General features: G+C 43.6%; 1 protein-coding gene across 1 annotated transcript; it reads right to left on the bottom strand.

Annotated features, from left to right (window-relative positions):
* Nucleotides 1–1,298: 1,298 nt before the first annotated feature.
* Nucleotides 1,299–13,554, bottom strand: PXMP2 (peroxisomal membrane protein 2, 22kDa). The gene is made up of 5 exons (XM_006874070.1): nucleotides 13,433–13,554; nucleotides 9,173–9,286; nucleotides 6,984–7,146; nucleotides 1,965–2,084; nucleotides 1,299–1,367 (listed from the first exon to the last, which is right to left on the bottom strand). Exons 1-5 carry the CDS (start codon nucleotides 13,552–13,554, stop codon nucleotides 1,299–1,301), a joined length of 588 nt encoding a protein of 195 aa, XP_006874132.1.
* Between the last annotated feature and the right edge of the window lie 6 nt (nucleotides 13,555–13,560).

Below are 13,560 nucleotides of genomic sequence, written 5' to 3'. Positions count from 1 at the left end.
CAACCCCTGGTTAGTGTTAACTAGAGAACAGACAGCGAACCCCATGAGTTTGGTAAGAGGCTAACAGACTGGGATCAGGATTCTACTTGAAAGAACAAGAGGCTTATACATCTTTTCAAAGGAAAACGACAGCTGTCGTCTGAACAAGAATGTATAGTAGCTCTCAATCCTCCGCTCCAAGCCCTTCGTTTAGAAATCCTGCTCATTGCCTTTTGTTTCTCTAAGAAACTTGATCCTCAGTATCCCAAGTGAAAGTTGCCACTGTCTGGCACCTTTGCCTCATCTTCTGTTCAGAGGAGACAGGATAATAGGATTCTCCGCCAGGCTCCCTTCCCACACACACCACTGGGGACGGACTGCTCTCCCACTGTCCTCCCCACTCTGGGCTGTTTCCCTGTCCCTCTGTCCTGGCCCGGCAGTACTTCAGTTAACGTGTGCTGGCCTAATGAGGTGAGTGACAGGCTGACAGGTCAGGAATAGGCATGCCTCCACAGAGCCCTCTGAGAACCATCTGATAAGGTACAGTAAGGTGGGGAAGATGTTAGCTTGGGAACTGGATTGATTGTGTGTGATCCTAGATCCATTTCTCCCTTTCAATGGGGTCTTGCCTCAGTTTCCCCATCTGTGAAATGGAAAAACAAAAACACCTACCCACAGGTTTGCTGTGTAAATAAAGCTAACTGGTATGGTGCTTTCAGGATCCAGCCTGCCACAAAGGAAACTGTAGCAGGTGTTTGTTAGTGCTATGGTTGAGCGCAGGAACAATCTAAAATCTCTCCCATATCCCAATCCTCCATGCCATGTGGCAAGTTAGAGTTGGTTACTTTTCTATTGCGTTTAAACACCTTCCTTTCATGAACTAACCCCACCCCATCCCCATATATTTTGAAATGAAAAGTAATTTTTTTTTTTTTTTTTTAAGTTTGAGAGCAGCCCTCTGACCACACATTTCTTCCAAAGTTACAACCACCATTCCGAAAAATGAAAATCACCCAGAGAAGATGCTGCATTACAGTTTATTGTGAGTCTGTTTCAGGTCAAGGTGGTTACTGAAATCACTGATTTTAGTTTCCATTTCAAGGGCAGCAACCATTTAGCACCAGCTGTTATCTTGTTAGACACGTGATTCCAACATGAAGGGATTTCTGTTTCTCTATCCATCATTGTAAGGCATCTAAGGCCATAAGATTTCAAACCAGATAAATTGCTGACACTGGCTTCTGCTCTCAAACACTAGATGGTTAGGGTGCCTCCCAGCTCTTTGTCCGTAGATACTCAGGTGTGTTCCCCGGGCCATTTCACTTGCCCAGAGAGGCCAGGTAGGCGTACCAGAACAGAGCCACCAGGTTGGCAAAAAGCACCCGGAACTGCCAAAGAGAATACATGTGAGTCAGAGGCCTCTGCAAAGTGGGCTATCTCCCACACACCTTCGCACTGCCCCACGTGTGGCTACCTTTTCTCTTGTCCTAGTGAAGAAGGATCCTCTTTCTAAGTAGGCCCCTGCTTATGCCCGAAATCCCATTATGCCTCATTAGGGGTGACCACTCACCAGAATGGTTTCTCTTTTCTCTATACACACTTGCTCATTCCACAAGCAGCTCCAAATCTGCATCTAAATGTGGGCACACTTCTAGCCTAAAAACCTGTTCATTCTCACTCTTGTCTACGTATTGTTTCTCCCCAATTTTCACAAGTTTCGTGAAAGAGATGCCTATGTAATTATTTTCTACTTCCCCATCCACTCTGAAATCACTACCAACATTAGCTCCCATCAATCCACTGAAACTGATCTTTTGATGTTAACCAGTGTCATTGTTGAAGCCAGTGGACACCTGTCAGCCTTTATTTTACTTTAGCTCCCTGTAACATTTGTGAAAAACCAAGGCTCCAGGGAAGCTACAGATGGTTAAAAGCAAAACAAGAGCAAAGCTGTTAGGAAAGCCCCCAGCACAGCTGGCCCTTACCTGCACAGGGACATAGTTGATGTTGATGAACTGGAATGGTGTCCAGACTTTCCAGTTCATCTGCAATGCTGGCCAGAAACCTTGTCTCATCTTTGCAGAAAAGGCAGTCATGTCTTTTCTCTAGAAATAATGGAAAATGCAGATGGTGAAACAACCCAAACTGTTGATCAGAACTGTAAGCAAGGGCACCAGAATTGGAAGCCCACCAGCAAACCTTAGCACAACGATTAGAAAAACACAGAATTCACATTCCTTCTGTCCCATTTATAAGAAGACAGGGTTTACATGCACTTTATAAGTAGTGAAGGTAAAAGGAACTAAACAACTAGCTGGGAAAATGAGGGGGAGCATTTGTCTACCACCCTGATCGTTGTTTACATGGCTGAGCTGATGTGAAGCATTCTGCTGGTGGCTTAAAAACCCCCACTGCCATCAAGTTGGTTCTCCCTCACAATGACCCTGTGTAGGGTTTCCAAGGCTGTAAACCTTTACTGGAGCAGAAAGCCTCCTCTTAGTTCCCATGGAGTAGCTGGAGGTTTTGAACTTCTGACCTAGCTGCTAACAACCCAATGTGTAACCCACTAATCAGCACTCTTTGCTAGTTGCTTAGCTATCAATTTTTTTCCCAAATTAATCTCCCAAATTGATGTACTTCCCACCAAAAAAAGACATCTTGATAAACTGATATCTGGAAGAAAAGAAATGTACAGGAATCCTTACTTCCAAAAAGACTGAAGAAAGTCCTCCTTTACCTGATGGGAATTAAAACAGCCTGGTAGTAAAGGGAGGGGTAAAGGACATATCACAGGAACTGGACAGAGTTCAGGTAAAGAACACACCTGTCAGTGGAGGCAGCAATCAATGACATGAAACAAAATGAGTATGAAATCTTGAATGGAAAATTGATTTACTCTGTAAACCTTCACCCAATTCACAAACACACAAACGAAAAAAAGAACAGATCTGTGTGTATGGAAGCAAGAATATAATAAAGTCAGCATTTCAAAGCAAGTGGTTACAAGTTGGGCTGCTAATCTCACGGTCAGCAGTTCAAAACTATCAGAGGCTTTCTGCTCCCATAAAGGGTTACAGTCTTGAAAACCCTTTACAGGGTTGCTATGAGTCGGAACTGACTTCATGACCCATGACCACCACCACCACCAACTTGCTCAATCAATAATACTGAGACCATTTGCTAAGTGGAAAACAATTAAGACTGAACTCTACCTCCCACTATAAACAAAAGTTAAGCCTCTAGAACCTTTAGGGTACTAGAAAAAAAGCAAAGGATAATATTTCTCTTATCTTTAGGTGTATCGAGATGTACAAAATTACACTGTTAGCGTGAAAGAAAGTACAGGAAACTATTTCCATTGTCTTCACTTAAGGAACAAAACAAAACAAAAAATATAGCCACACTGTCAAGTTGATAACAACTCATTTTGAACTGGTGTCTTATGGTGAGCAGTGCAATGCTCTAACCCACACCACCGGGCATCTTTCCTTGAAATAAAGTCCATCAGAAGGATGGACGGATCTGATTACAGGACTTTCTTAACTTCCATACAGAGACTGCAATGTGACAGCTCCGTAAGCGGTGGACTGTGAACACAAGTCTAGCCTCTCTGTGCAGAGACATCAGACTTTCTGTTCCCAAAATCTATGATAGTCTTGGAAAACCTGTACACGTTGGCTATGATTTGGCACTTACATTAATAACAACATACTCAGAAAGATACTAAAAATAATTTTATTTATATACCTTTAACTTTTTAACTTTAAGTATTTACTTTGTAACTATTTACTGTGAATTGGGTGAAGTTACAGTCAACAAATCATATACTCTGTTTCATCTCAATGATTGTGATTCTCTCCCTGCAACAAAAGCTATTCTGCTTCCTCCCCTGGTTCCTTTTCCTTTCCGCCCGCCTTCCATCCCTTCTCAACTTTGTCCTAAGGTAAATGTTGTCCTTTTGATTTTGAATGACTGACCATGGTGAGCAGACCTTCCTAGAGTTGTTGTCCCCTTATCTACCCATTGACTGCTTGGCTGAAAATGGAGCCAAGAGGAAACGTTCCTTTTCACATCGGAAGGGTGGTCACGGTCATAGTGCCAGGTTCCTCCAGTTTCTTGCTGACCAGTGAGCTCAGCCTTTTAAAAATGAATAAATTCAAGTTTTGTTCGACGTTTTCTTCCACTCTATCTGGGACCCTCTAACGTGATCCCTTTCAGAGTCTTTGGTGGTGGTAAGTAGGCACCGTCTAGTTCTTCTGGCTTCAGAGTCATGGTGACTGATGTTCACATTCCATTCGTCCAGTGGACTGATGAAAAGCGTCAATCTTTACCACTCTTCTTCCTTCCACACATGGAGAGACCAATAGGTGCACCGAAACAGCCACTCAGGAGACTTTTTCTAAAACTTCTTATTGTGAATTGAGTGAATGTTTACAGATCATTTTTCCATTCAACAAATCATAAACTTTGTTTCATTACAATGACTGCAATCCCCTCCATGTATCAACAGGGGATATTTACCTCTATTCGCTTTAACAATTGTTTTCTTCCCTGTGTCTCCCAATACCTTCATCTTTCCTCTGCTAACCTCCCTCTTTTGTACACCCCCTGCCCTGTCACTTGTATTAACATTTGTCTACCCTCTAGCCCATGAATAATTTTTCTTCCCCCCTCACTCCATAACCATCATAGATTGCTTAATTAAGAAAACCTTTTCTCAAACTTTTCTAACATCGGTCAAATACAGCATTTGTCCTAATGTGGTTGACTAATTTCAATCCTGGTGTGGTACTGTAGGATAAGCACTGAACCCCAAGGTTGGCAGTTCAAACTCACCTGCCACTCCATGGAAACCCCATACAGGGTCAATATGAATCAGAGCCGACTCCATGGCACTTAACAACAACAATTTCACTCAGCATCAAGTCCTCCAGGTCCATCCATGTTGTGTGGTGTTTTGCAGACTGGTGGCTTTTCTTCAGTGAGGCATAGCATTCCGCTGTGGGCATCCACCAGTTTGTTTAACCATTCTGCTGTTGCTGGGCACTTAGGGCATCTATTATAGAGATGGCATATTGCAGGACCCTTCTTTTCTTATCCATTCTGCTCTGTCGCTGGGGCACTTAATCAATTCAGTCAGGGTAAGTCTAGACAGGTATGAATTGATTGCTGTACTTTTGCTGTGGGGTGTGTGTGTGTGTGTATTGTGTGGTACTGCTGGTTTCTTTGTTCCACAGAAATTTTTGCAATGAGTTCATTTTGTTTGTGGGTTTTTATTTTAATTTCTGTTAATTTTTACTAAGTCTTTCTGAATTTCCTCTTTGAGGTAAATTTTCTTTGAGGTTATCCTGTAATTTATTATTTGTTTCCTTTTAAAAATAATGTTTTATTTTGAAACCTACTTGACTTCCTCACCATCTGAAAGTTCTATATCTACACTAGTCCTTCTTTTTGCTTTGTAGTTGACTTCATTATAAATTGATATCTCTGGTTCCCTATGTTCAGTCTAGTAGGTTTGTTTCACTTTAAATACTTGTTTATCTGGATTGAGTTTTGGGTGGTGTTGTCATGCATGGTAATCTAAGGTTGTTGTCTGCTGTTGCTGGTCCTCAGTCCAAGGAACATCCTTTAGTATTTTTGTAAAGCTGATCTGACAGTTACAAATTCCTTTAACCTCTCTTTATCAGGAGCCATCACAATTTCACCATTGTATCTGAGGGACAGCTTTGCTGGGTATAGGATTCTTAGGTTGGCATTTTTTTTTTTCTTTCATAGATTTGTGTATGTTATCCCATTGCCTTCTTGCCTGGGGTTCCTTGTTGTTGTTAAGTGCCACCGAGTCAGTTCCAGCTCACGGTGACCCTGCATGGGGTTCCCAAGGAGCAGCTGGTGAGCTTGAGCTTCCCATCATGCTTGCGATTAGCAGTTCAATGCTGATCCACAGTGCCTCATGGGCTCCTTTAATAAGACTATGGTGATGGTGGCTGTGTGCCACCAAGTCAGTTCCGACTCATAGTGAACCTGTATAGGGCTTCTAAGGCCGTAAATCTTCACAAGAGTACAAAGCCTCAGCCTGCTTCTGCGGAGTGGCAGGTAGGTTGGAACTGCTGACCTTTGGGTTAGCAGCCCAGCTCATAATCCACTATACTACCAGGAATCCTTTTAATAGACTATTGTTGTTGTTAAGTGCCATCAAGTTGGTTCCGACCCATAGCGACCCTGTACCGGGTTTCCAAGGAGCAGCTGGGGAGCTTGAACTGCCAACCCTGCAGTTCAAACGGCTTTGCAGTCTTGTGCATTAACCCACAGTGCCACACCAGGAGTCTTAATAGACTGTTGTTGTTGTTATGTGCCATGGAGTCGGTTCTGACTCACAGCGACCCCACACAGGGTTTCCAAGACTGTAACTCTTTATGGGAGCAGAACGCCTCATCTTTCTCCCAGAGACTAGCTGGTAGTTTTGAACTGTTGACCTTGCGGTTCGCAGCCCTATTTGTAACCACTATGCTATAAGAGCTATCAGACTATAGTATAGTGTAAATACAATTGTATGTGACTTGCTTCATTTCAATTATTGCTTTAGTGTGGTGCTCTGGGACTGAAGCCACAGTATCTGATGCATGCCTGTAAAGATTTGTAATATATAAAACAATACGTTTATGATTACAGAGAAAAACCAAGTACATTCGTCATTAAAATATTCAGCAGTAGGCTAGCCTGCATGCTTCTTTACCTTAAGTGATAAGGTCTAATGGTAGATCCAACAAGTGGAAATCTCTCAGGAATGATGAGCATAAAAGGTATTTTGAGATATAGACTAAAAAATGATAAGTGATTCCCAAACAGCTGTGAATGCTAATGGGGGGTGGGGGGCAGTAGGTACTGCTAATTTCAATCAGCGTATAGAAAATGTTCTTAGACCCTGTGAACCCTACACACAGATGCTGGGTTCAGAATCTCTAACTCAGTGCACAGCTCTCACGGGGCCCGCAGCAGAGACGCACCTCTAGCAAGTTCATGACGAAGAAGAAGAAGAACAGGAAGGCTGGGGCAAAGACAAGGCGGTCCAGAAGGAGCCTCCTGACGCCTGCCAGGGGGCTGTCCGAGGGGATCCAGCGCTCCATGAAGAGGTAGAAGAAGTGACTCAGCGGCCCTGTGAAGAAGAACCTGGGCCCCCGCACTGGGTGTGACCCAGACTGCGGTTCTCTGGATGGATTTCTCTCTGGTCCAGCTTTACCCCCAAACCCCAAGTCCGTCCTGAACTCCACCTCAACACTGACTACCCAGCTATGCATGTTGATGTTGTTAAGCAATAGCGAGTAGGATCCGACTCATAGCGGCCCTATATAGGGTTTCCTAGGAGTGTCTGGTGGGTTCGAACTGCCGACCTTGGTGTTCGAACGGACCCATGTATGGAATGAGAAAATTGTGCTTTTGGCATTCTTTTCACTTGCTGTTCCCTTTGTCCACAGTACTTCCCCCCAACCCCACCCCCAGCATTACTGTCTGCTTCTTGTCAACATTATTGGCTCTCATACCTTTCTCAGGGAGGCCTTTCCCAACTGCCCTAGCCAACATTTGCAGCCATCTCCAGCCACTTACTCCAGGGCCCTCTGATTTTATTCATTGCATTTATCACTTCATATCATGATCTTGAAGAAGCCGGGTAGCACCGTGGGTTACGTGCTGGGCTGCTAACCACAAGGTCCAGCCACAGAACCCCCTCTCCTACAGAGCTGCTATGAGTCAGAGGCAGCTTCTGTTTGTTTGTAGTGATTTCATCTGTTTATTCACCTCCTAGAAGGTAAATGCCACAAGGCAGGGGCACATCTCTACCTCATTCAGTACTGTATCTCCAGTATCCGGAATAAGGTCTGGAGTGTAGAAGGTGCTCAGTGATAAACAAGCACATCGCTTCTCATCAAACTCTCCAGGGTGTGCACACAGGCTGGTGTGCATTACTACTGTTTATTCCACAGCGGCTGTCCTTGGGAGGCAACTGAGCCCCATGTCTACTGAGACAGTAGGTCCACAGTGCCCGATAACTTGGCAATAAGGAGAGGGCAGGGGCGCAGGCGTCTTTTGTTTCTGGCTTTGAAATACGCTTTCAACAAGTGGTTCTTGTTTGTTTGGTGTTCTGCTCTACCATAAGAAGAGCTCTGATGGTGTAATGGGTTAAACTGGGCTGCTGAGCCCAAGGTTAGCAGCACAAATGCACCGGCAGCTTTGAGGATAGACGATGAGACTTTCTACTCCTGGAAACCCTGAGGGACACTTCTACTGTGTCCTATAGGGTCACACGGCTTTGGGTTCTACTAAAAGATGTTAGTTAAATGGCCTTAAGAATCTTGGGAATAGGAAAAGTTTTGTGTGATTTTAGAAAGTCACTTGTATGAATTTGATACACATTCTACCTTTCATCATGGATACTTATTGCTTACAATACGAGGGAACTTTTTGAAGCCCCATCATATATTAAGAATAAAACCATGAAAACTAAAGTCAGCATGCTTCTTCTGTCATTTCCTCCAGCAACAGGGAGAGTCTGTCTAGCCCACAAACATTAGCCTACTCCATTCCCACGACTTCTCTACTTCCTGTTTCCTGTATTTTGAATTCCCCAAACTTTGATTAAAAAATTCATTAGCTGCAGAGAAGACTTCAACATCTACAACACATTGTTAGACAGGTAGCTCATACTGGGTGTTAATCAGGAATGCTTCAGGAAGTGGTTTAGAAGTTGGATGCTTTTCAGGATACCTTTGTATTTCTGTTCTGGATATATGCACTATGAAAATAACAATACAAACTAGCTCATCACTTTTGGGGTCTGAGTTTTGTTTATTTTCTTCCATGAGCCAAATCAGTTTCAGGGTCTTTGAGTTATGAAGTCTGATTTTACACTCCAGTGAGCTATCTGTCCTTGCTCCTAGCCCAATTAGGACCGTCACTTCCCACCCAATACAAAAAAAAAATCCACGTTCAACTCTTAAGATGAGTGAATCGGTGCAGATTAACTCTAATATACCATTCTGACTTTCCCCATGATTACTATTAGGTCAGTGCTGTTGATCATTAAAATTTAAAATAAAAAGTAATTTAAAAATTATTTTTCCAAACTGTTATTCCAAAAAATTGGTTGTTGTTAGCACTTAGTGTTCCTCCCAGGTAAAGCAGCCGTAGTGACACTTACCCGTAAATGGCATATCTTATAGGACCACTGACATCAAAATCTCGCGAGTTTTCTTTTTTCCGCTTATTCTCAATCATCTGGGCCAGGAAGTTCCCAAGTGCCGACAAAAACCCACTGTGGACAGAGTGGTAATCAAACAACAGGAGTGGTCAGCAGGAGCGTGTCCCCTTCCTGAATGCAAATTAGCAGGCTGCTCAGAGAACCACCTGTGCATGGCTGTAGTTAAGTCCTTGTCAAAGCTACAAGTTTCTAAAGAGAAACACCGAATTTGACACACACAGGGTACAAGCAAAATGGGAAATGTGGTTTATTACAGCCATAGCAAGGGGCCCTTGTGGTGCAAGGTATAAAGTGCTCAAGTGGTGATTATAAAGTTACGGTCAGCCGTTTAAACACACACATGACTCCAAGGGAGAAAAATGAGGCAGTCGCCTTCAGTAAAAATTGGAGGTGTTTAACTGCGGGAGAAAGATGAGGCTTTCTACTCCCGCAAAGATTTACACCCTCGGAAACCCTGTACAGGGTCGCTATGAGTCGGAACCGACTCGACGGCACTTAACAACAACAACAACAACATGTGCCATGGAGTCAGTTCTGACTTGCTGTTGTTAAAGTAACATCAAGTCAATTTCGATTCCTAGAACCCAGCTTCTTGGATGATTTGCTCAGCACACAGGTTAAATAAGTATGGTAAAAGAACACAACCTTGTCACACACCTTTCTTAATTTTAAACCATCCAGTGTTTCCATGTACTGTTTGACCAACTGCCTCTTGGTCCAGGTACAGATTCCTCATGAGCGCAATTAAGTGTTCCGGAATACTCATACTTCTCAATGTTGTCCATAGCTTGTCATGATGCACACAATCGAAAGCCTTTGTGTAATCAATAAAGCACAGGTAAACATCTTTCTGATATTCTCTGCTTTCAGCCAAGATCCATCAAACATCAGCTATAATATCCCTCGTTCCACGTCATATTCTGAATCCAGCTTGAACCTCTGGAAGTTCTCTGTCAATGTATGCTTGCAGCAGTTTCTGTACTACCTTTAGTAAAACTTCACTCGCATGGGATAGCAAAGAGATCGTTCGATGATTTCCGCATTCCATTGGGTCACCTCTCTTTGGAATGGGCACAAATACAGATCTCTTCCAATCTGTCGGCCAGATGGTTGTCTTCCAAATTTCTTGGCAGAGATGAGTGAGTGCCTCCTGTGTTGTCTCACTTTCTTGGAAAAATTCCATTTTTATCCTATCAACTCTTGGTGCCTTGTTCTTTGCCAATTCCTTCAATGTACCTTGGACTTCCTCCTTCAGTATCATTGGCTTTTGATCATATGCTGCTGCTTGCAATGGCTGAACATTAACCATTTCTTTTTGGTACAGTGACTCGGTGTATTCCTTCCATCTTCTCTTGATGCTTTCTGCATCATTCAATAATTTACCTAGAAAATTCAATAATGAAAGTCATGGCTTGAATTTTTTCTTCAGTTCCTCCAGCTTGAGAAATGCTGAACATGTTCTTCCTTTTTGGTTTTCTGATTCCAGATCTTTGCACATTTTGTTGTAATATTTGGCTTTATCTTCTCCAGCTGTTCTTTGAAATTTTCTGTTCAGCTCTTGGACCTCCTCATTTCTTCCATTTGCTTTAGCATCTCTAGGCTGGAGAGCAAGTTTCAGTGTCTCTTCTGACATCCATTTTGACCTTTTCCTTCTTCCTTGTCTTCTCAGTGACTTTTTGCTTTCTTCATGTATGATGTTCTTGATGTCATCCCACAACTCTTCTGCTCTTCTGTCTTTAGTGTTTAATGCATCAAACCTGTTTTTCAGATGATCTCTAAATCCAGGTGGGATATATTCAAGGTCATATTTTGGCTCTCGTGGACTTGTTTTCATTTTCTTCAGCTTCAATATGAATTTGCATATGAGTAATTGATGGTCTGTTTCACCATCTGTCCCTGGCCTCATTTTGAATGATGATATGGAGTTTTCCATCGTCTCTTTACGCAAATGCAGTCAATTTGATTTCTTTGTATTCCACCTGGTGAGGTCCATGTGTATAGTTGTGTCTTGAGCTATCTAAAGAAGGTATTTGAAATGAACAAATCACTGATTTTGTAGAATTCTATCATGCGTTCTCCAGCATCATATCTATCACCAAGATTATAAACATTACAAGGTTAGAAACCCAATTAAACAGTCTGCTCTGGTATCCTAGTGGTTACGAATCAGGCTGTGAACCGCAAGTTAGGCAGTTTGAAACTACCAGTTGTTCTGTGGGAAAAAGATGAGACTTTCTGCTCCCATAAAGATTTATAGCCTTGGAAACCCTGTACAGGGTCGCTATGAGTTGGAACCGATTTCACGGCACATAACCACCAACAACCACTCTGTCCTATGGAATCCTGGTGTGGCACTGTAGGTTAATGCGCTGGCCTGCAAAGTTGGTTTGAACTTCAAGGTCGGCAGTTCAAACTCACTAGCTGCTCCTCGGGAACCCTATGCAGGGTTGCTATGGTCAGAAGTGACTCTGTCCTACAGCGTTGCTAGGAGTCAGAATGGCCTGCTTGGCAAGCGATGGATCTGGCTGCGTATCCAGGTCAATATCCTGGTTGTAAGTGTTGTTGCGTGCCATCAAGACGACCTGGAGAGTTTCCAAGGCTGTAAATCTCTACGGAGCAGAACACCTCATCTCTCTTCCATGGAGCAGCTGGTGGAGTCACACTGCCAATTTTGTGGTTGTGATTGCTAAGTGTTGTCCAGTTGGTTCTCGCTCAGAGTAACCCTATATAGGGTTTTCAAGAAGCAATTGGTGGGTGTGCTTGAACTGCCGACTTTGTGGTTATCAGACACTATTTAACACACTATGCCTCCAGACCGCCTTTTATGGAGGAGACGGGAAAAACAAACACGCAAATATTTCAAAGCCGTAAACAAAAGACCCCTTAGTCCCTGTCTTCTTACTCCATTCGTGAGGTATAATTTTTTAAAGATGCTAGCACTGGGAGATATCGGCAAAATGCATACGGGATCTTTCTGTCTCACTTACTACAACTGAATATGTATCTTCTTATTGCAATTATCATTTAATTTGATAAAAAGGTAGAGACAGCTCCTCCATGGCTCAGTCTGCAGATGCCAAAATTCTTAGTAAGAACCACAAGGACCTTTTTGATCTGTCGTTGGCTACTTCTCCTTTTCCATCATTCCTGTACTCACTGTTCATTTCCTCCAGTGATACAGAACTTCTTTCTATTCCCTCAGGACCTTTGCACTGTCTGTTTCTGTGTCTCTGCTGATTAGCTTTTGCTTCAGTTCAAGTATGGCTGGTTCCCTTCATTTACTCAGGCCTCAGTTCAAATGTCACCTCCTCAGAAAACATACAAACAAAACAACAAAGCTTTCCTGACTATTATATATATTTGCTTTTGGTTCAGTTCTTCACTAGAACGTAAGCTCCGTGTGTGTGTAGGGACTGTGATCATTGCTGTATGTGCAGAACACAGAAAGCACTCCGTATATGTTTACAAACTGCTGAATTAGTGGTAAGAGATGTACTTGTAAAAAAAATTAAGACTAATGAAAACTGGAGATGTCTCACAAAAAGATTAGTACTGAAAGTTAAAGAGCAGCGCTTTGGGCTGGCAAATGCAAAGCTGTCTCCAAAGACAACAAATTTCTCAACACCTTCCACTCGGTCCAACCTTTCAATGTCACCAGGCAGCTGCCTGACTCTAGTGAAATGCTCACACCGATAAACTATAAGGTTGGCCAGATTTAGGATTAAGACAGCAAACTGCTGACACGCAGGCCGTTACACTTCCCAATCCAAGCCCTATTCACCTCCAAGGCAGACAGCTCAACTGTAAGACATCTTTCACTTGGGATATCTTTAGTCTGATCCCTTCACGTTCATACTGTGGAGCGCATATACACGAACTGTATACACTGGGATTTTAGGGAATTTAGGGGCTTTGAAGGATCATTTTGATACGTGGCAGTTTTGCCTTAGGAACCAAAAACCTCGGGTGTGTGGAACTGTGCCCCAGGCTGATCACGTCCCACGCACCGGGACTGCTCATTCCCTGCTTGACAAGGTCACGGGCTGTGCGTTGGACTGGCCGCTACCCCTGCCCCGGGATGACAGAGCCTCGGGCTCGCAGGTGCCCCCCGCCAAGCTGACTCCCTTCCCATGGGCTGACGGAGCCCCGGGCTAATGGAGCCGTGGGGTCCTCCACGTTCCGTGCCGGAGTCCCGCCGACCTGGTGGCCGCCTTGGTGAGCACCGGGTAGAGCTGCAGAAGGCGCAGGTACTGGGCTAGCGCCCGCCGCAAAAACTCCCCAACTCCAATCTCGGACCGCTGCTTCGACACCGACGGCGCCATTGCTGC

Source organism: Chrysochloris asiatica, unplaced genomic scaffold (genome assembly GCF_000296735.1).
Source record: "Chrysochloris asiatica unplaced genomic scaffold, ChrAsi1.0 scaffold00261, whole genome shotgun sequence".
Taxonomy (NCBI): Eukaryota; Metazoa; Chordata; class Mammalia; order Afrosoricida; family Chrysochloridae; genus Chrysochloris; species Chrysochloris asiatica.
This window is presented reverse-complemented; position numbering and strand designations above follow the sequence as displayed.

Coding starts and splice junctions, on each gene's coding strand:
- PXMP2 (XM_006874070.1), bottom strand. CDS start 13,554: ATGGCGCCGTCGGTGTCGAAGCAGCGGTCCGAGATTGGAGTTGGGGAG. Junction 7,147..9,172: donor ATAAGATATGCCATTTACGG/GTAAGTGTCACT, acceptor GCGGGGGCCCAG/GTTCTTCTTCACAGGGCCGC. Junction 2,085..6,983: donor TCGTCATGAACTTGCTAGAG/GTGCGTCTCTGC, acceptor CATTATTTCTAG/AGAAAAGACATGACTGCCTT.